The 22,887-nt window shown below is 38.7% G+C and overlaps 1 protein-coding gene across 2 annotated transcripts in view; it reads left to right on the top strand.

The window, feature by feature from the left end:
- The window catches only part of PARP14 (poly(ADP-ribose) polymerase family member 14), a 60,273-nt gene that overhangs the window by 22,682 nt on the left and 14,704 nt on the right, over positions 1-22,887 (top strand). Inside the window, exons 7-15 of one of the 2 annotated variants that reach the window (XM_012476219.2) lie at positions 2,928-3,164; positions 3,712-3,933; positions 7,328-7,406; positions 14,834-14,983; positions 15,284-15,346; positions 15,668-15,835; positions 19,548-19,754; positions 19,837-20,436; positions 21,707-21,840. In XM_012476219.2, the coding sequence (XP_012331642.2) occupies positions 2,928-3,164; positions 3,712-3,933; positions 7,328-7,406; positions 14,834-14,983; positions 15,284-15,346; positions 15,668-15,835; positions 19,548-19,754; positions 19,837-20,436; positions 21,707-21,840 (1,860 nt within the window). The remainder of the gene's footprint in view (positions 1-2,927; positions 3,165-3,711; positions 3,934-7,327; positions 7,407-14,833; positions 14,984-15,283; positions 15,347-15,667; positions 15,836-19,547; positions 19,755-19,836; positions 20,437-21,706; positions 21,841-22,887) is intronic. The other variant, XM_012476220.2, reaches the window with a different exon arrangement.

The following is a 22,887-nucleotide window of genomic DNA, read 5'->3' as shown; positions in this document are numbered from 1 at the left end:
CATCCAGTGTCCAGTATAATGTGATAAAAGGTAACCTGAATATGTTTGCTGTTTTAGCATATTTCTACATCACAACTATCTTGAGAAAAGCTGAAAATTGCTTAACAGTCACACTCAATCACCTTCCTCTTTGTTTACACAGCTTTATTGAGATATAATTCACATACCATACCCATTTACAATGTGCGATTCAGTGGTTCTTGGTATATTCAGAGGTATGCAGTCATTACCACAATCTAATTTTAGAACATTCTCGTCATTCCAGAAAGAAACTCTGTGCCCATTAGCAGTCACTCCCCATTCTATCTACCCACCCACCTCCCCAGCCCCAGGCAACCACTAATCTGCTTTCTGTTTGTATAATTTCACTTATTCTGGAAATTTTATGTAAATGGAATCACACAATTTGTGGTTGTCTGACAGACATCTTTTACTTAGCAGAATGTTTTCAAGGTTCATCCATTTTGTACCATGTATCAGAACCTACTTCCTTTTTAGGGCTGAGTAAGACTCCATCGTGTGGATAGATCACATTTTATTTATCCATTCTTCAGTTGATGAACATTTAGATTGTTTCCACTCTTTGACTTCCATGAGTAATGCTGCTATGAACATTTGTATACAGGTTTTTGTATGAACATATGTTTTCAGTTATCTTGGGTATATACGTAGGATGGAATGGCTGGGTCATGTGGTAACGCTGTGTTTGACCATTTGAGGAACTGCTAGATCATTTCTCAAAGCAGCTGCACCATTTTCCATTCCTGTGAGCAACATTGACAGTTCCAATTTCTCCACTTCTTAACACTTGCTATTATCTTCTTTTTGATTATAGCCATCCTAGTGAGTGTGAAGTCGCATCTCACTGTGGTTTTGATTTGAATTTCCATAATGACTAATGATGTTGAACATCTTTTCACATGCTTTTTGACAATGTGTATATCTTCTTTAGAGAAATGTCCATGTAGTTCCTTTGCCCACTTTTAATTAGATAGTTAATTATTTCTAGAGGCAGGGTCTTGCTCAGTCACCCAGGCTGGAGTGCAGTGACACGATCATGTCTTGCTGTAACCTTGAACTTCTGGCTTCAAGTGTTCCTCCCTCCTTGGCCTCCCAAAGTGCTGGGATTACAGGTGTGAGCCAAAATACCTGGCTTATATTTTCTACTTTTCATTTAGGTTCCTTGTCTTTGTATTATTATTTTTCCTGTAGTTTGGATATAAGTTCCTTATCAGATATATGATTTGCAAATACTTTCTTCTATTCTGTGTGCCATCTTTCTTTTTTGTTTGAATTGTTACTTTGTTTAAAATATTTTCTGTTTTAGTTTAAAGTGCTGAACTGGAAGATTTAAAACAGATTTTTACTTCTAGTATGCTTAAGTAATAATTACAAGAACCATAGCTAACATTGGTTGTTACCATGTGCCAAGCTTTGGGCTGTTTTTTGTTTTTTGTTTTTTTGAGATGGGATCTTGTTGTGTTGCCCAGGCTGGAGTGCAGTGCGCAATCTTTACTCACAGCAACCTCTGGCTCCTGGATTCAAGTAATTCTCCTGCCTCAGCCTCCCAAGTAGCTGGGACTACAGGCACCTACCACCACACCTGGCTAATTTTTCTATTTTTAGTAAATACGGGGTTTCTCCTTGTTGGCCAGGCTGATCTCAAACTCCTGACGTCAGGTGATCCACCTGCCTTGGCCACCCGAAGTGCTGGGATTAGAGGCATGAGCCATCGTGCCCAGCCAGCACTGTGCTGTTCTTGACATGCATTTTCTCATTCACTGCCCTGTGGTAGATTCTAGGATTTTTATTCTTCTCACTTCACAGATGAGGGAGTGAGACTTAAAGGGGTTAAGTAATTTGCCCATGTCCCCCAACTAGCAAATGTTAGAGCCAAGATTGGAATTTGTTCAGGCTCTTAACCATTGCAGTATTTCAAAATGTTAAAAATAATTTTGTGTCTCATTTACAAAAATCAAATAAAAACTCTTTTGACCAAGCATCAGTAATGGGAATGCATTTCATTCCTTGTCCCTTTTGACACCAAATATTAAGATATTCTTTCCCAGCTAGGCATGGTGGCTCATACCCATAGTCCTAACTACTCTGAATGCTGAGGTGGGAGGATCACTTGAACCCTAGGAGTTTGAGGCTTCAATTAACTATGATCATGCCACTGCCCTCCAGCCTGGGTGACAGAGCAAGTCCTTCTCTCTTAAAAAGGTCATATTTTGCTTTCCTTTCATTCCCATAGATGTGTAGCTTCCATGGCTGTGTAACTGCTATGCATTACTCATCAGTGACCCAGGCAGGGCTGCTTTGAAAAATCACTTGGGCACATTCCCTCTCCTCTGTTTTCTTGATCTCTCTAATCTAGCTTGATTAATCTGCTCACATTCATTGAAGAAAAAGCTTCCAGGGCTGTTCCCTGCCTCTCAGGGAGTCCAAATGTCCTGGCACTAGAGGTAGGCCGCCGGAGTGTACCCCCATAATAATATTTCTAGCCTGGAGTATGCCATTTTGCTGTAGAAACTCTCTATCAAATCAAATTAATCTGTTCACAGTTCATAGCCCACCGTGCTTATTTATGTTCATGCTGGTCCCTGTCTTGCTCTGCCTGCTGAAACCTCATTTCTCAAACCCCACATTGCCCATGGTGTCTTCACTAGTTACTGAAACAGCTTTCTCTGGACTCCTCCAGTGATCCTGTACCATTCATAGATTGCTTTTTAACTGCTCTCTTTTGTTCCTAAGTGTCACTTAAATAAGTATTTTGTAACACTTTGTCTTGGGATGATATTTTGATCACTGAAACCTTAATCATCTTAGTTGTCTTCCACTGTGCCAACCCCAGTGACTCAAATATAGTAATCATTGAGATTGCCTTTTGTTAAAATTTGAAACAATTTTTTGTTTTTGTCTTTAAGAGTGATGTTGTTGTCAACTCTGTTCCCTCGGATCTCATGCTTAATGTGGGGCCTCTGTCTAAGGCCCTCTTGGAAAAAGCTGGACCAGAGCTCCAGAAGGAATTGCACACAGCGGGACAAGGGGTGGCTGTCAACGTGGGCACAGTGCTTCAAACCACCGGCTGCAATCTGGACTGTTGCTACGTGCTTCATGTGATAGCTCCGGACTGGGGCAATGGTAGCACGTCTTCACTCAAGGTTGGTCCTGGTTCTGAATTATCCAGGACATCGGGTAGCCCTTTGGGCTCTCCTTTTAATAGCATATTGATTGATTGGACATAGATTGGGCCTTGTCTGTTTCTCTTCCATAATAATCACGCTTTTGGCAGAGTCCATCATGTGGCCATTTCTTTCAGCTGTAGCTGACTTCTCTTGAGGACTAGTTAATAATATAAATGAATTATTGTGCTCAATAATTACTGGAGCTCAGGGAAGGGTTACTGACGATAATATTATGACTTGCTTAGTGAAGAAAGCCAGAGGAGGGTGTGAAGAATGGAAGAGAAGGAAGGTAAAGAACAGTGGTTGCTTTGCTTCTTTCCTTCATTGCTGAATGTGTTTAAGTCTCTTACATTCTCTTTTCCTTTTCCTTGCCTCCTTCTGTATTTTTCTTCCTCTTCTGATTGTCCTTAATCACTGTTGAAAGGAGTATTAGAGGTCACAAAGTTGCTAAATTCTTATCCTTTTTGTTCTAACTTCCATTTCTAGACAAGATGTATATAAGGATGTGCTTTGTGCATTTCAGATCATGCAAGACATAATCAGAGAATGTTTGGAGATCACTGAGAGCTTGTCCTTAAAATCAATTGCATTTCCAGCAATAGGAACGGGAAACTTGGGATTTCCTAAAACCATATTTGCTGAATTAATCATTTCGGAGGTGTTCAAATTTAGCAGCAAGAATCTGCTGAAAACTTTACAAGAGGTTCACTTTCTGCTGCACCCAAGTGATCAAGAAAATATTCAGGTACAGTGTCACTCACTTCTGATTATTTTGGCAACTGAGACCTAATGCTTTTTCAAATGTCTTTTTGGTCTAATGGGATGCTTTTTTCATTTATTTCCCCATACAGGAAAGTAAGGAAGTAGTGTATAGTAGTTGTAGCATGACAAATTTTAAGATAAGTTACAGATGTAGAAAAAATTTAACTTCCTATTCAGGAAAATTTTGAACATATCCAAAAGTAGACAGAATAGCATAATGAAGTCCCTTGTACCTACTGAACCTTAACAGTTATCACCCTATGGTCAATATGTTTCGTCTCTATCTCCATTTATTTCCCTTCCTTCTGTATTATTTTGAAGCAAATCCCAGACATATCATTTTATCCATAAACAATTCAACATTTATTTTAAACAAAAACAATTCTAAGAAGTAACATAAACACAAGATTGTATCAAACCTAAAATAAATAGACAATAATTCCTTTATTTAACCAATTATCAAATAAATTCTCAAATTTTCAACTATCTCATAAATGGTTTGTTTTTACATCTTTGTGTTTGAATCAGGTTCCAAATAAGGCCCACATATTACAATGGAGTTGACTATAGGATTCCCCTCCATATGGACATAGAAATTTTAATACATAGTATAAATTAAGTAGGAAGATGTCAGGATAGGATACAAGTGAATGGTGTGGTTAGAATGGATTAGCACATTCCCATGTGAGTAGGAGAGTTGGAATCAGAAACACCAGAACCATCATCGGTCATGAGTCCATCATTCAGCTCACATTTACTGAGCATCAGCTGTGGGACAGCCACTGGACTCAGCATTCTGGCAGCACAACAGGCATTTAAGCCATTATCCCTGCACTCCAAGTCTTTACTTAATCAAATAAAGTAGATGACATTCAATGTTGGAAAAGCTTCATGATATTGCAAAAATTGATCAAACAGATTAAAATCAGTAACCCAAGAGTTATCTGTGGATCATAGGATCATCTGTATTTGTAGGTAATACTTAATTTTTCTGTGGTGCTAGATACTACCTATAAGTTCTCTGGAAGCAAGTAAATCTAACCTAAATTCTGATCAGGCAGCCAAACCACCTAAGTAAAATATGTGGTCCATTTACTTGTCCTGTATAATTAGTTACTCTTCTGCTTTTAAAATAATCTCCCATGACTTGCATTGTGTGAGGTGATGTGGATCATGGAACAGGACAAGTAGCATATACTTTCCCTCCTGTAAATCACAATTACTTTGGAGCTAAGATTTAGATACACAAAGTGAACTAAATGAGAGACATGAACGGCTGTTTTTGAATTAATGGCTGATTGAATCCAGCATGAGTCCTGTGATATAGACCTGAACCTTCAAATATCACTCATTTTCATGCAACCTCAGCATTCGCCTTCTTTCCTAAAGACTCAGGGTATTTTGCAAGTACTTTGTAAAAAGAATTAGTCTCTACAGATACCTTTAGTGCCATTTGAAATTCTCTGTTTGTGGCTGTTACACTTTTTTCTGTTTAGACTTTCAAAGACAGTTACACTTTGTTTACATTTTCACCAAAAAAATCAGCAAAGCTTATTGAGATGTTTATAGGTGGAGACTGACGCAGCGGTTGCAAAGCATCAGCCCGGTGATTTGAATGTGACCTCTAGACGTGCTTTATTTAGAGTATTTTTAAAAAATTTTCAATCAGTTGCTAACATTTAAAAATCAAAAGTTTTACATAAAACTCTAGATATGCACCACTACCTAAAACTTCAAATCTTCTGGCATGTTAAACATGGCTTCCTGCTTGGAACAGGAAAAGTTTTCTATGGCTGAGTGGTAGGTGTCCCTAGTTCTGCATAGTCAGATCACTCCACCCTTACACATATGCCGTGCCTACCTGGCCCCTGGAGGCCTGTGAGTCTGAGAGCTTTGCTCTACCGTCTCTCTGGGTCCTTCTTCCATTATTGCATTTATCTTTAGCCAAAATGTTACTTTTTTTCCCCCAACAAAAATATCTGTTGCTCGTTAACAAGGAGGAAGAAAATGATGATTTTGGAGGGTCAACAATGGGCCAAAAAAAAAAAAAAAGAAGAAATTCACAGATCTGTTAACACTAGAATACATACACCAGCTACTTGCTCCAAAAACCTTGACTCTCTAGCCCCTCTTCTTTTGGTACAAATAGGAAATTAAAAATGGAAGTGTTTGGGACCTTGTGTAAAAACCAATAGTTTTTACAATTGGCAAGTTATTTGCTTTTACTGACTATTGTGGTAATTCATGTTCATTGTAGGAACTTTGAACAATGCAAAATGCATAAATTCTTTAGCTGGATTTTATTACAGCCTACTTTTTTACATATGTACTTTTAAAAGTGGCATTGGCCTGGAGTGGCGGCTCATGCTTATAATCCCAACACTTTGGGAGGCCAAAGTGGGCAGATCACCTGAGGTCAGGAGTTCGAGACCAGCCTGGCTAACATGGTGAAACCCCATCTCTACTAAAAATACAAAAATTAGCTGGGCATGGTGGCACGCACCTGTAGTCCCAGCTACTCGGGAGGCTGAGGCAGGAGAATCACTTGAACTCAGGAGGTGGAGGTTGCAGTGAGCCAAGATCGCTCCAGCCTGGGCAACAGAACAAGACTCCTTCTCAAATAAACAAACAAACAAACAAACAAATAAATAAAGTGCGATTTTGATTATACATTATTTAATATCCTTCTCTTTCATTTCCTATTTCATTAAATATTCTTTGAGGCTGGGAATGGTGGCTCACACCTTTAATCCCAGCACTTTGGGAGGCTGAGGCAGGAGGATCACTTGAGGCCAGAAGTTCAAGACCAGCATGAGCAACATAGGGAGATCCTGTTTCTACAAAACACAAAAACTTAGCTGCGTATGGTGGCATATGCCTGTAGTCTCAGCTACTTGGGAGGCTCAGGTGGGAGAATCGCTTGAGCCCAGGTGGTCGAGGCTGCAGTGAACTGTGAGCGACACACCAGCCTGGGAAACACAGCAAGACCTCGTTTATTTAAAAATAAAAAATTATTTGAAAATATGATTATTAATGGCTACTAAATACTTCAACATATGGATACACCAACATTTATTTAACTTTTTCCCCTGTTGAATTTTTAACTTTTTCTCTATTCTGAATAGCACTGTAATGAATATCCTTATATTTATGTTTTTGTCCACATCTTTGATACTTTCATAAGACACGTTTATAGAAACAGAATCATATGGATCGTTTTCATAACTTTCAAAATCTGTAATGAAATTAAATAATACTGTTTGAGAATGGTTATCTCCCAAATATGAGTATATGCATGCAAGATCAAATGCCCTGATGATTCCAATTTATTCATCTACTGAGGAGTGTAATGATCAAAAACTGTGTTTACATTTCAGGCATTTTCAGATGAATTTGTCAGAAGGGCTAATGGAAATCTAGTCAGTGACAAAATTCCGAAGGCTGAAGATACACAAGGTTAAGTAAAGCTTCTAAATTGAGCAGTGATTTCTAGTTGCTAAGTAACTTTTCATTGACAGGTAAAAGATAGTAGTGATAATTTTTATGAAAAAAAAATCGATGAGTGACAAATGATACTAAGTTATCTTTCATATACCTGAGCACGTAAGACACTGGTCATATTTATATAATCTGAAACAAAAGGGAAGGCAGGCCAAGTTATATAATCTGTACAATGGGTTTTACATAATGACAAGACTACTATTTCCTGAGGAGAATGTGACATATATTTTCCAAAATTGATAAATTAGAGAGACAATACTAACTAAATGCTTCACCTCTGTCAAATTTGTTGTTGCTGGTATTTGAGTTTATCCTGTTTGAGGTTCACTGAGGCTTCTTGAATATAAAAATGTGTGTCTTTCACCAAATTTGGAAAATTTTGTCATCTCTTTAAATGCCTTTTTGTGCACTGATCTATTTCATGTCTCTTTCTGTTTGCCAATACTGTGGTGCTAAGCCTTTTGATAGAGTTCCAAGGTCTCTGCGGAGCTGTTCTTCCCATGACGCCCCCTCATCTTTTTTCTCTCTTGTTCTTCAGATTGGATAATTTATCTTGATCTACCTTCAAGTTCACTGAGTCTTTTCTCTTTCCACTATGCTATTGAACCCATCCAGTGAATGTTTTATTTTAGATACGTATGTTTAAGTTGATTGTTTAAGTCTGATTGCTCTGGCAAGGGTTTCTAAAATGTCTATTTGGTTCTTTTTAAAATTTTTTAGTTCTTTAAAGTTTGAACTTTATTTTCCTTTGCAATTTTTTCTTTATTATTATTTCAATAGTTTTGGTGGTACAAGTAGTTTTCGGTTTCATGGATACATTCTTCAGTAGTGATTTCCGAGATTTTAGTGCATCTGTCACCTGAGCAGCTTATACTGTACCCAATGTGTAGTCTTTTATCCCTTACCGCCCTCAACCTTCCCCCTTGAGTCCCCAAAGTCCATTATATCATTCTTATGCCTTTGCATCCTTGTAGCTTAGCTTTCACTTACAAGTGAGAACATAGGATATTTGGTTTTGCATTCCTGAGCTACTTCATTTAGAATAATAGCTTACAGCTCCATCCAAGTTGCTTCAAAAGACATTATTTTATTACTTTTTATGGCTGAAGGGTATTCCATGGTGTGTGTGTGTGTGTGTGTGTGTGTATATATATATATATATGGCACATTTTCTTTATCCACTCGTTGGTTGATGGGCACTTAGATTGGTTCCATATCTTTGAACTGCAAATTGTGCTGCTATAAACATTTGTGTATGTGTGTGTATCTTTTCATATAATGACTTATTTTTCTTTGGATAGATACCCAGTAGTGGGATTGCTGGATTGAATGGTAGCTCTACTTTTAGTTCTTTCAGGAATCTCCATACTGTTTTCTACAGTGGTTGTAATAATTTGCATTCCTACCAGCAATGTAAAAGTGTTCCCTTTTTACCACATCCATGCCAACATGTATTATTTTTTGACTTTTAAATTATGGCCATTCTTGCAGGAATAAGGTGGCATCTCGCTGTGGTTTTAATTTGCATTTTTCTGATGATTAGTGATGTTGAGCATTTTTTTCTTATATTTGTTGGCTGTTTATATACCTTCTTTTGAGAAATGTCTACTCATATCCTTTGCTGACTTTTTTATTTTATTTTTTTTCTGATTTGTTTGAGTTCCTTGTAGATTCTGGATACTAGTCCTTTGTCAGATGCATAGTCTGTGAATATTTTCTTCCACTCTGTAGATTGTCTGTTTACTCTGTTGATTATTTTGTAGTGCAGAAGCCTTTGGTTTAATTAGGTCCTATTTTTAATTTTTGGTTTAGTTGCATTTGCTTTTGGGGTCTTAGTCATGAATTCTTTGCCTAAGTCAAAATGTCCAGAAGAGTTTTTTCGATGTTATCCTTTAGAATTTTTATAGTTTTAGGAGAGAGATCCAAGATGGCTGATCACTAGCAGCTCGGGCTCATAGCTCCCAGTGAAAGCACAGAGAACGAGAGGACGCCACACTTTCAGACGAATATTTGTTGCTCATGGACCAAGAGATTCCCAGCGGAGGAGCCCCACGTGTCGCCAGAGCGACTCTTGTGGCCAGTGCAGCAGTTTTGCTGGCGCCTTAGCGCGGCAGTTCTTGGTGCAGAGTCCAGAGATTCCCGGGCAGAAAAGCACCATCAATCTTAACACCACTGTTTTGGCTGGCACAGTGGATTGCTAAGATTTTGGCGCTGGGAATCAACAAGTTGGACGTCTGCTCAGAGACCTAGTTAGAAAGTTGGTAATTACAAAGACGACAGAGGGATAAATATATAATGAAGGGAAGAAACCAGCCTAAAAAGGCAGAGAATACTCAAAATCAGAATGCCTCTCCCTCTACAGGGGATTGCAATTTCTCATCAGTAACAGAACAAGGCTTAATGGAGAATGAGTGTGTTCCAATAACAGAAGCAGGTTTCAAAAGGTAGGTGATAAGAAACTTCTGTGAATTAAAAGAACTTGTTCTAACCCAATGCAAAGAAACTAAGAACCTTGAAAAAAGGTTTGACGAAATGTTAACAAGAATGGACAATTTAGAGAGGAATATAAGTGAATTGATGGAGCTGAAAAACAACACGAGAACTTCGCGAAGTATGCACAAGTCGAATTGATCAAGCAGAAGAAAGGATATCAGAAGTCGAGGACCAGCTCAGTGAAATGAAACGAGAAGACAAGATTGGAGAAAAAAGGATAAAAAGGAATGATCAAAGTCTCCAGGAAATATGGGACTATGTGAAAAGGCCTAATTTACGTTTGATAGGTGTACCTGAATGTGACAAAGAGAATGAATCCAAGTTGGAAAATACTCTTCAGGATATCATTCAGGAAAACTTTCCCAACCTAGCAAGGCAGGGTAATATTCAACTCCAGGTAATACAGAGAACACCACAAAGATATTCTTCAAGAAGACCAACCCCAAGACACATAATCGCCAGATTTATTAGGGTTGAAATGAAGGAGAAAATACTAAGGGCAGCCAGAGAGAAAGGTCAGGTTACCCATAAAGGGAAACCTATCAGACTTACAGCAGATCTCTCAGCAGAAACCCTACAAGCTAGAAAAGAGTGGGGACCAATATTTAACATCCTTAAAGAAAAGAACTTTCAACCCAGAATTTCATATCCAGCCAAACTAAGCTTTATAAGCGAAAGAAAAATTAAATCTTTTGCAAACAAACAAGTACTTAGAGACTTCACCACCACCAGGCCTGCTTTACAAGAGCTTCTGAAAGAAGCACTATACATATAAAGGAACAAACAATATCAGCCTTTCCAAAAATATATCAAAAAGCAAAGAGCATTAACACAATGAAAAATTTGCACCAACTAATGGGCAAAACAGCCAGCTAGCATCAAATGCCAGTATTAAACTTATATATATTCTAATTGGATAAAAAGCCAAAACCCATCGGTATGCTGCATCCAGACCCATCTCACATGCAACGATACACAAAGACTCAAAACAAAGAGAAGGAGGAAGATTTACCAACCAAACAGAGTAAAAATATAAACAAATAAACAAAAAGCAGGAGATGCAATTCTTGCCTCTGATAAAGTAGACTTTAAAGCAACAAAGATCAAAAGAGGCAAAGAAGGACATTACATAATGGCAAAAGGATCAATGTAACAAGAAGAGCTAACGATTCTATAGATCAATGAGACAGAAAATTAACAAGGACATCCAGGACTTGAACTCAGACCCGGAATAAGTAAATTTAATAAACATTTATAGAACTCTCCACTTCAAATACACAAAACATACATTACCACCCCACACCTATTCCAAAAGTGACTACATAATTGGAAGTAAATCACTCCTCAGTAATCGCATAGCATTTCATAGGTTTAAATGAAATATTGGTTGGCTGCTTGTTTGTTATTTTCTTCCCTTATTCCTTCCTGTCTACATCATTAAGTATAATTATTGGTATAAAAGAGGTTTTCAATACCCATTACTAAACTGCATTCTAGCCTGGGCAAGAAAGCAATACTCCCATTCTCTCTCTCTCTTTCTCTTCCTTTTTCTTCCTCTTCTTCATTCTTTTTTCTTTCTTTCTTCCAAAAAAAAGAAAAAAAGAATTTTTATAGTTTTAGTCCTTAGATGTAATTCTTTGACCCATTTTGAATTGATTTTCATAGAAGGTGAGAGATAGGGATCCAGTTCCATCTTCTACATGTGGCTTGCCAATTTTCCCAGCACTATTTATTGAATAGGGTATCTTTTCCCCAATTGAAGTTTTTACATGCTTTCTTGAAGATGATTTTAAGTATTTGGGTTTATTTCTGGGCCTTCTATTCCATTGGCTTACATGCCTATTTTTATAACAGTACCATGCTGTTTTGGTAACTATTGCCTTGTAATATAGTTTGAAGTTGGGTTATGTGATGCCTCCAGATTTGTTCTTTTTGCTTAGTCTTGCTTTGGCTGTATGGGCTCGTTTTTGATTCCATATGAATTTTAGGATTTTTTTTTTCTAGTTCTGTGAAGAATGATGCTGGTATTTAGATGAGAATTGCATTGAATCTGTAGATTGCTTTGGGCAGAATGGTCATTTTCATAATATTGATTATTCCCATTCATGAACATGGAATGTGTTTCCATTTGTTTGTGTCATTTCTTTAACCAGTGTTCTGTAGTTTTCCTTGTAGAGATCTTTCACCTTCTTGGTTAAAATATTTCTAGGTATTTTATTTATTCATTTGTTTGCAGCTATTGTATAAGGGATTGTGTTTTGATTGATTCTCAGCTTGGTCATTGTTGATGTATAGCAGAGCTACTAATTTGTGTACATTGATTCTGTAACTTGAGACTTTACTGAATTTGTTTATCAGATCTAGGAGCTTTTTGGATGAGTATTTAGGGTTTTCTAGTATATGATCCTATTATCTGCAAACAGCAACAGTTTGACTTCCTCTTTTTCAATTTGGATGCCTTTTATTTCTTTGTCTTGTCTGATTGCTCTGGCAAGGACTTCCAGTACTATGTTGAATAGAAGTGGTGAAAGTGGGCATCCTTGTCTTGTTCTAGTTCCCAGGGTAATGTTTTCAACTTTTCCCCATTCAGCATGATGTTGGCTGTGGGTTTGTCATATGTGCCTTTTACTACTTCGAGGTATATTCCTTCTATGCCTATTTTGTTGAGGGTTTTTATAATAAAGGGGTCCTGGATTTTATCAAATGCCTTTTCTGCATTATTGAGATGGTTATATGGTTTTTGTTTTTAATTCTGTTTATGTAATGTATCACATTTATTGACTTGCATATGTTAAACCATCCCTGCATCCCTGGGATGAAATCCACTTGTTCATAATCTATTCTGTTTTTGATGTGCTGTTGGATTCCGTTAGCTCATGTTTTGTTAGAGATTTTTTTCATCTGTGTTCATCAGGGATACTGGTCTGTAGTTTTCTTTTTTTGTTGTAGCCTTCCCTGGGTTTGTTATTGGTGTAATGCTGGCTTTATAGACTGCTTCAGGGAGGATTCCTTCTTTCTCAGTGTTTTGGAATAGTTTCAATAGGATTGGTACTACTTCTTTGAATGTCTGGTAGAATTCAGCTGTGAATCCATCTGGTCTGGGACTTTTTTGTTGTTGGCTATTTTTTTTATATTACTAATTCAACCTTGCTGCTTGTTATTGGTCTGTTCAGGGTTTCTGTTTCTTTCTGATTTGATCTAGGAGGGTTGTATGTTTCCAAGGATTTATCCATTTCCTCTAGATTTCCTAGTTGGTGCACGTAAAGGTGTTCATAGCAGGCTTGAATGATCTTTTGTATTTCTGTGGTATAGGTTGTAATGTCTCCAGTTCCATTTCTAATTGAGCTTATTTGGATCTTTTCTCTTCTTTTCTTCGTTAATCTCGCTAGTAGTCTGTCAATTTTCTTTGTCTTTTCAAAGAACCAGCTTTTTGTTTCATTTTCATCTTTTTTATTTGCTTGTTTTAATTTCATTTAGTTCTGCTCTGATCTTTGTTATTTCTTCCACTAAGTTTGTTCTTGTTTCTCCAGTTCCTTGTGGTATTTTAAAAAATAGTTTCTGTTTCTCTGCAGAGACATCCTATTTTTCCATTCATTCCACATCATTTCCATCCATTCAAATGTGTTTACTTTGGCCTCATGGCTCATAGTTATAGTAGATGCTTTAAAGTCTCCTATAATTCCACCATCTGGGTCACTTTGGGATTGACATCTTTTTTTTTTTTTGATGGAGTCTTGCTCTGTTGCCCATGCTGGAGTGCAGTGGTGCAATCTTGGCTCACTGCAACCTCCTCCTCTTGGGTTCAAGTTACTCCCTTGACTCAGCCTCCCAAGTAGCTGGGATTACAGGCATGTGCCACCATGCCTGGCTAATTTTTGTATTATTTTTTAGTAGAAGTGGGGTTTTACCACGTTGGCCAGGCTGGTCTTGAACCCCTGACCTCAAGTGATCCACCTGCTTCGGCCTCCCAAATGCTGAGATTACAGGCGTGAGCCATTGTGCCTGGTTGGGATTGACATCTTTTTTTGTTGTTTGTTTTTGAGACAGGGTCTCACTCTGTCACCCAAGCTGGAGTGCAGTGGTACAATCTCAGCTCACTGCAGCGTCAATCTCTGGGGGCTCAGGTGATCCTCCTACCTCAGCCTCCCAAGTAGCTGGGACTACGGTTGTGTGCCACCATGCCCAGCTAATATTTGTATTATTTGTAGAGATGGGGTTTCACCACATTTTCAGGCTGATCTCGAACTCCTGGACTCAAGTGATCCGCCCACCTCGACCTCCCAAATTGCTGGGATTACAGGCGTGAGCCATCGTGCCTGGCTGGATTGACATCTATTGATTTTCTTTATCCTTAAGGGTTGGTCAAATTTTCCTGGTTCTTTATATGACAAGCAATTTTGGAATATAGACTGGACAATTTAAATATTATGTTATGAGACTAGGGCCACCCTTGGGTCAAAGCTGGGAGAGAAAAGAGGAAAAATTTTAAAACAGAACAAAATGGAAAACCACTCCCCTGTGCAGATTTCTTCTGCAGGTGTAGGCTCCTTTCTTCAATCTGTCTGCCGTTATTTTAACTTTTCAAGCTCTTGGTTAGTGGCTTTTTATATTTGTCTGTTTTTAGTTGTAATCAATGAGGGATAGGCTATAGTGGGCTGACTTCACCTTGGCCAGCACCAGAGTTCATATTTGGTATGAATTCTATTTTCCAATTATTTTTTCTTAAACAGATCATCACTGGGGCAGAGGGGCAGGGCCAGGTTAAAAACTGGAGGTCACAGAAAGAGAGAGAAAGGGAAGACATACAAGAGGGCCACATGTGCGCAGGAGACCTAAGTCATTCTTGCTATGGCTAACTGGGTTATTGACTTCACTTAATTTCTTTTCAGGTTTTTATGGGACTATTTCTATCCCTAATTTAGGTGTGCATGAAATGAAGATTGGCCCTATCATCTTCCAGGTGGCTTCTGGAGATATCACCAAAGAAGAGGCAGATGTGATTGTAAATTCAACATCACAGTCATTCAATCTCAAAGCAGGTACTTGTACAATTTTGATGAGGGCAATAGTTAACAGTAGATGCTATGAAGGGGGGTTTCTATAGCCAAACTGGTTTTTATAACTTTGGCTTGTTAATATTAATAACTTTTAAATTATGTTAACAAGGTTTCCCATAATTAATAATGTTTATTTTACTAGGTTTTCTTCTTTGTCATCAGCAATACTGAATTAGAGGATTCCTTTGATGATGGAGAATGCGTTTAGATAATATTTCTGATCCAAATATACCATAGTAGCTTTTTACTCATGTTTGTTATCATCTTGATTTTCTCATGTAGGGGTCTCCAAAGCAATTTTGGAATGTGCCGGACAAAATATAGAAAGGGAATGTTCTCAGAAAGGTAAGGTGCATTCATTTTTTTTGGTCCTAAGTTGTAATTGTATGGGAGGTTGTGGAGAGGCTGAGAAAAGTCTTGGGATTGGGGAGACAACACTGTAATTTTAAAATTATACATTTTACCAATCACAGAGACTTAGAAGTGAAAAGTAATCTCACAGTTAAAAAGTGAAGTTAAGTCATAACATTCCATCAAAGATAGTATTTCAGGAGTTTTTTTTTTTATTCACAAAATGCTTACTTGCCAAGTTACACATTTTGCTTTCTAAACAAATGATGGGTTCAACATATACTAATTGTGCATCTTTTTGTCTGTATTTCCCAGCTCAGCAGCGCAAACATGAGTATATAATCACTGGAGGTGGATTGTTGAGGTGCAAGAATATCATTCATGTAATTGGTGGAAATGATGTCAAGAGATCGGTTTTCAGTGTTTTGCAGGAGTGTGAAAAACGAAATTACTCATCCATTTGCCTCCCAGCCATTGGGACAGGTTCGTAACCTCTGGTTGTCAAGGCTAAATCCCAAGGTGTCTACTTTCCCTTCGATTTGGAGCTGAGTGTGAATGTGGTCAGTGCTGAGTCTGAGCCAGGGCAGCAGCCATTAAGCTAGGAGTAGACAGCTTCCTCCCTGTAAGGCAACTCCCAAGGGAATCACAAAGCCTGTGGATAGTTTGAGTAAAAGAGGAACAAAATGCAGGAAACTGAAGAGAGTGTTAGAATGTTAGACAGAAAGAAGGAAAGGGAAAGTAAGGCTGAGAAGAGAAGGGAGAGAATGGAAAGGCCATTCCTCATTCTCTTTGCTCAGTTACTTTCCCTTTATCCATTCCCTACATATTCTCCATTATGCAGTCCTTAGTTTCCTCCTCTGTCCCCTCTCCATGGAGAATATTAGTGCATCAACTTCCACCTCACTCTAGCTGACTCCCAGAGGAACATTTTCAGGCTTCAGCTCCACAGTCAGCTGTGTCACTTGGCTTCAGGGCATTTCTGTGTAGAAGCTTCTCAGTCACCAGAACCTAGTGGGTCAGAAACTCAGCTATCCACTTTCTTCTTTCCAGCCTACTTGCTTTGATTTTCTTCTTTTTCTCAGACTATGTAATGATAGCATGATTTTTCACATATAAGGATAGTGCTCTGGGTTTATCATTAGTTAGGTGGTGTTCTTTGAGCTCTTTAGGAATTCCTGCTTGGTCTCCTTAAGAGAGCTGGTGAGGGGAGCCATGCATTCTTAAGCTTGAAGTGAATGGAGCTGCCTGGTTCCAGTGTGAGAATACTCAGCCTTGGATCTGTCATTCCTTTGCTTGGGAATCTAAGTTTGAATCTCTTAGGCTGGCATTCTAGGCTTTCCCAAAGTTTAGCCTCAATAAACTTAACCATCCTTGTCAATTTCTGAGCCTTCTTCTAATCCTCTGACCCATATCTGTAATTCTGTACCATTCTTTATAATGTTCTGAGATGGAATTCTATATCTATTTTACAACTTTTCTATTTCTTAAAGTATAATTTTTGATCCCTTATTTTTTTTATTCCCCTTAGAGTGTCATCTATTCCTAGCAGATTAGCCAATTTTTTTCCTCTCTCTCTCTCTCTATCAGTTATCTATCTATCTATCTATCATCTCTCTACTTATCTTTTATGGACACCCACCAATGACTTCCCAGTCTCTGTCTCCATCTGCTTTTTCTCCAAGCTCTAGTCTTGGGTTTCCATGTTCAATTGATTGGGCCAAGAAAGAAGGCAGCCTAGGAGGTGCTACAGACCTTCCCAAGGGATTCCTGGTGGAGTCAAAAGAAGAAACAAAGAAAGAATGTAGTTTTAGTTTTGTATAAATATGTACACATTCGAGCATTTCTGGGCTACTGAAATCCTGTTGTTTCTTCCACTGACCTGCACAAATAAATCACGATTAGTGGATGTCTTTTATGGACTTCTATATTGTCCTTGTATGTCCTCTTTACCTATCTTTATCACCACCTGAGCTGGTCCTGAGACTGATAGATCTGGAAGCTTTCTCCTTTAGTGGTGTATATAAGTTGAATCAAGACTGTAATCAAGACAGCCTCTGGAAGTTAAAGGAGCCTTCTCCCTGTTCCTTCCCTGTTCCTTAGAGACACCTGCATAAGGAGAGAGAGTAAGTGGTTGGCAATACCTGTGAGCACCTTAAGTTCAGCACAGACTCCAAACTCCCATTCCTTGTCATCTCCCCAAACCTGCCCTTACTCTTATATCCCCAATCATGTGAAAAGCATCACTTTGCATTTAGAGTCCTCGACTCTACCTTCTTCATCACTCCTATCTTCATTAGCTTAGGAATTATTTGGTTGAATATTTACTGAGTAACTGCATCTGCAAGGCACCATGTTTAGGCACTGGAGATAGAAAGGTAACTAAGAAAAGGATCCAGTACACAAGGAGCACTGAGCCCAGTGTGAGAGACAGGCATGCAAAGAAACAACTGCAATGCAACATGAACCATGACATAGTGAAGGTATGTGAATGCAAAAGAGGGAGAGGGAAAGGTCAAGACCCAGATAAGGTTGCTGAAGCCATAATTGATGCCATTGAAGACTTTGTCCAGAAAGGATCAGCCCAGTCTGTGAAAAAAGTTAAAGTTGTTATCTTTCTGCCTCAAGTACTGGATGTGTGGAAGTACTATAACATGAACCATGATATAGTGAAGGTATATATATGGCAAGAGAGGTATAGGGAAAGGTCAAGGACAAACCCAGCTGGTCCCTGGGTCCTCCTGATTTTACCTCCCAAATAGTTCCTCAATCCCTAAACCCTACTCTTCATTCTGGCCTCCTCTTTTTGTTCAGCTCTAGTCTTTTCATTAAACTTTTATTATAGCCTCCTAACTAGACCTGGGTTCTCCACTCCATGCCTCCTCCACACCTCTCCGGATTTATCTTCCTCAAAACTAGGTCTATTCCACATCCATGCCACACTGAACATATGCCCATTACATCTGGCATAACCTTTCCCTCAATTTTCCATATTTCACCTATTGATCACTAGTTCATCCACACATATCACGTCATCTGTGTTCTCATAAGTACCTAATGAGTACCGAGCCAGTGATAGGACATGGTAGATGTTTATTGAGAGTGAATGAATGTAACTGAATGTGTCCATATAAACTCTTCCAAATACCATAGGAAAATTACAGCTTTGCAAAAGCTGTAAATCTCCCTCTTTCTCTGATCATCTGATTAAAAAAAACTGAACAAGCCTTCTTGGTTAACTTTATGTGAGGTTTGTCTACATTCCCACAATTGTCTGCATAACCAAGTCAAAGAAGCCTATTCTTTTTCGGCAATAGTGGTGGGCACCATCAACAACAGTTAGCCAGGCGAGCTCTTAGTCTGTCACACCACCTGGGCCAAGGAACTCTTACATTGCCCATCATGTGACTTTGCCAGCTGTTATTCATCTGGGACTGTTCCCATGGCTGGAAAGGGACTTTTCATGATCTTACCTAGGCTGTCACTTTCATGGCTTGAGAAGGAGGGTATGGAATATGCTGAAAACAGGAAATGCTCTATTCCAGGTGGCTACCTTGAACCCTGCTGGTCAGCTAAAATCTCACTGAGTATGGAGGAAAAGGCTTCTTGGAGGCTTATAGATAACTTGTGTCTGAAAAATTATAGATGATAACAAATAGCCTATAGCACTGGTTGTCTTACTAAATTTTGCTTAGTTCAAATCAAGTTCCTAGAGATACCTGGGAGAATAAGGATACATGTGTAAAATCAAGTGATGACTGATCCATAAAAATATTTTCATCTTTAAAATGTATGTTAAGTCAACATATATTAGCATCTGCTTTTTATGATTTTTTTGAGGACACTAGTGAGCTAAGAAGAAAAGCTACTTGTGCTCTGTATGTAATAGGAGAGGAGGAACACAATGAGCTGGGATCAGTTGAATATGGTAGATATGAATGTCAGACACCAAAAGTCAGGTTTCTGGGTCCTTTGTTCATTGCTAGGCTGTGGGCTTCCTGACATCCTGGAACAAAAACCCTTCACTGCATCTAGGACTTCAAAAGTGTTTGCTGATGCTTTGTTAGAAAATTCCACAATGATGGAAGAATTGAGGAGTGGGCATTTATTTTCTGAGCATTGGAAACCCTAATTTATTCCTCAGCCTTCCACTTGGGTCTTTTTTGTTGTTCAGCAATTTTATTATTTGCTTTTCCAGGAAGTGCCAAACAAGACCCAGATAAGGTTGCTGAAGCCATAATTGATGCCATTGAAGACTTTGTCCAAAAAGGATCAGCCCAGTCTGTGAAAAAAGTTAAAGTTGTAATCCTTCTGCCTCAAATACTGGCTGTGTTTTATGCAAACATGAAAAAAAGAGAAGGGACTCAGATGTCTTCCCAACCATCTGTGATAGCTAAAATTGCATGTGAGTTGTTTGTTTTTATGAAACGCATGTTCCAAACATTGATGTCACGTGGGAAATAATCTAATCTTCCTTTTCTTTTTAGCATTTTTTGGCTTTTCAAAGCAATCTCCTCCAGAAAAGAATCCTTTGGTTTTGGAAAAGAAAACAGAATCAGCAACTTTTCAGGTGTGTGGTGAAAATGTCACGTGTGTGGAACACACTATCTCCTGGCTACAAGACCTAATTGAAAAAGAACAGTGTCCTTACACCAGTGAAGATGAGTGCATCAAAGACTTTGATGAAAAGGAGTATCAGGAGTTGAATGAGCTGCAGAAGAAGTTAAATATTAGCATTTCCCTGGACCATAAGAGACCTTTGATTAAGGTTTTGGGAATTAGCAGAGATGTGATGCAGGCTAGAGATGAAATTGAGGCAATGATCAAGAGAGTTCGATTGGCCAAAGAACAGGAATCCCGGGCAGATTGTATCAGTGAGTTTATAGAATGGCAGTATAATGACAATAACACTTTTCATCGTTTTGACAAAATAACCAATCTGAAATTAGAGGATGCAAGGAGAGAAAAGAAAGAAACAATTGATATCAAAATTAATAATCGGTACTACACAGTGAACTTGAAAACATTCACTGCCACATATGGAAATCTTTACAATTTATCTGTTCAGCGCCTCACAAAATCCAAAGGTGAGTTGAGTTAAATGTTCATACTTCTCATCCACTGTTTCATACTTACTTTGGGCATAACACTATTTTGTACATACATCAGAATTTCAAATAGAAAAAAAATTAATGTAACACTAGTGAAATAAACTAGAAAATGCGCCTCTGAGCTTAAAGAGCTTATGTTATGGCCAGGAAAACCCAGAATGGATGTACTCAAAAGCCTGAAGATGACCATCTTCTTGATAACTATAGCCAAACCTCACCTTTGTTCTCTACAGTTTATAAGCTTCCCAGAGCCAGTTGTGCTAATAGCTGCATCAATTAGGGGAAGGAAAACCATAGGCTTAAAGGAAAAGTGATGGACCAAGGTTTCCTAGAACAAAAGGGCAAAGGGAAAAACAGAAAGGAAAGCCTGGTCAGAGGGTGGTCCTTCTCTGTGTCTGACTGATAACTCAGGGAGGGTCGGGAGCCTATAGGAACTTCTCCCAGAAGTCACCGCTGCCCGGAGCAAAAGGTTCCTTGACACACACGAGAGGAAGCAGGCTTCAGATTCTGTGACTGGATCTACTCTCCAAGAAGGGAATGCTGTCTTATATAGGCAGCCATTCCCACCTTCGAACCAGATTAAGTCTCCCTTGAAAAACAAGTAAATTGGGTTCCATTACACTTTATTTATTTTTTGTTTGCTCAGACTCTGAGCAACCTTGGGGAAGTGATAAATCACATATAGTATTCTGCTTAGCAGAGGAGAAGCCAGAACTGTCACCATAGCCTGTCACATAGCAAAATTCGCCACCCAACTGCCACTTAAAGACGCTATGAAGAATAATGAAAAAATAGATGTGAAGTCCCTGTGGTGGGGATGCTGAGGAGTTCTGGCAAAATTCCGTGCATAAACAAAACAGCAACTACTTAGAACACTGTAGGGAAATAACTTACTGTTAAATTGTGACCCTTAGAGACTGAACAGAAAACACAGATGAGTTATACTGCACCCACAGTTCCCAAATCGTAGTATGATCCAAACTTCAGAGGCAGCCACACAGGCTCTGCCCCTCAGAGATGCTGACTCAGTGGATCTGTGGCTTTTCTTTTTTTTTTTTGTTTAACAAGCATTCCAGTGGGTTCTGATATAGGTTATCTGTTGTCCACACTTTGAAAAGTGTTCTAGAAAGATAAGGAACTTATTGAATGCTTATAATTGGGAGGTAGTAAAACAAGAACACAGATACTAAATTTTTCAGAGTGTACCAGGAATGTATGAGGGTGTCCTCAAATGTCTTCTTTGCAGTTGATATCCCTGCACACTGGAGTGATATGAAGCAGCAGAATTTCTGTGTGGTGGAGCTAAAGCCTAGTGATCCTGAGTACAACACGGTGGCGACCCAATTTAATCAGACCTGCTCACACTTCAAAATAGAGAAGGTAAGCCTTCTGCTGGAATGCAGTTTCTGAATGGTGGGAATAAGTGCTGTCATAGTCCTATATAAAATCCATTTTCATTCACTTCCTGTAACTTTTTTTTTTTACCCAGAATTAGACTTTTTATGGTAATTAGTAGATTCTAGATTCTACTCATGTGACCATAATTATTGAGGCATTAAGATTCTTGTGTCAGTGATTACAATATTTGATTCCAATGTGATAGTAGAACACTAAAGACATACTTACTTTGTGAAACAAGCTAATAGAAATTCAAAGATGTGGCTTTAAAATTAGATTTGATTGCTCTCTACAGAGAGCCATGCGGAGGCTCCTGAGATCAGGACCATGTTACTCTGCCCCACTATTCACAGGTCAACAGTGCTTCCTTGATAAAGTCAGCGACCCTTTTCTTGTTTACCGTAATTACCCTGGGCAGGTGAATGTGATGACTCGTGCCTGTAGTCCCAGCTATTGGGAGGCTGAGGTAGAAGGATTGCTTGAGCCCAGGAGTTGGAGGCCAATCTAGGTAACAGAGCAAGATCCTGCTCTCAAATAAAAATAATCAATTATTTTGGCATCTTCAATTTTTAAACATTATTGATATTGCTCTTTGAAATTATATTTTTCCTTGGCTTCTTTAGAAATACTATGATTCTTTTTTTCCTTGACTAATTTTCTTTTTTAAAAAAATTTATTTATTATACTTTAAGTTCTGGGGTACATGTGGAGATAGTGCAGGTTTGTTACATAGGTATACATGTGCCATGGTGGTTTGCTGCATCCGTCACCCTGTCGTCTACATTAGGTATACATTAGGTATTTTTCCTAATGCTATCCCTCCCCAATCCCCCCAATCCCTGCTATTCCTCCGCTAGCCCCTCACCCCTCAGGCCCTGTTGTGTGATGTTCCCTTCTCTGTGTCCATGTGTTCTCATTGTTCAACATCCACTTATGAGTAAGAACATATGGTGTTTGGTTTTCTGTTCTTGTGTCAGTTTGCTGAGAATGATGGTTTCCAGTTTCATCCATGACCCTGCAAAGGACATG

The sequence above is a fragment of the Aotus nancymaae genome, unplaced genomic scaffold (assembly GCF_030222135.1).
Source record: "Aotus nancymaae isolate 86718 unplaced genomic scaffold, 86718_ANA_hifiasm-v0.15.2.pri h1tg000062l, whole genome shotgun sequence".
Lineage (NCBI taxonomy): Eukaryota > Metazoa > Chordata > Mammalia > Primates > Aotidae > Aotus > Aotus nancymaae.
This window is presented reverse-complemented; position numbering and strand designations above follow the sequence as displayed.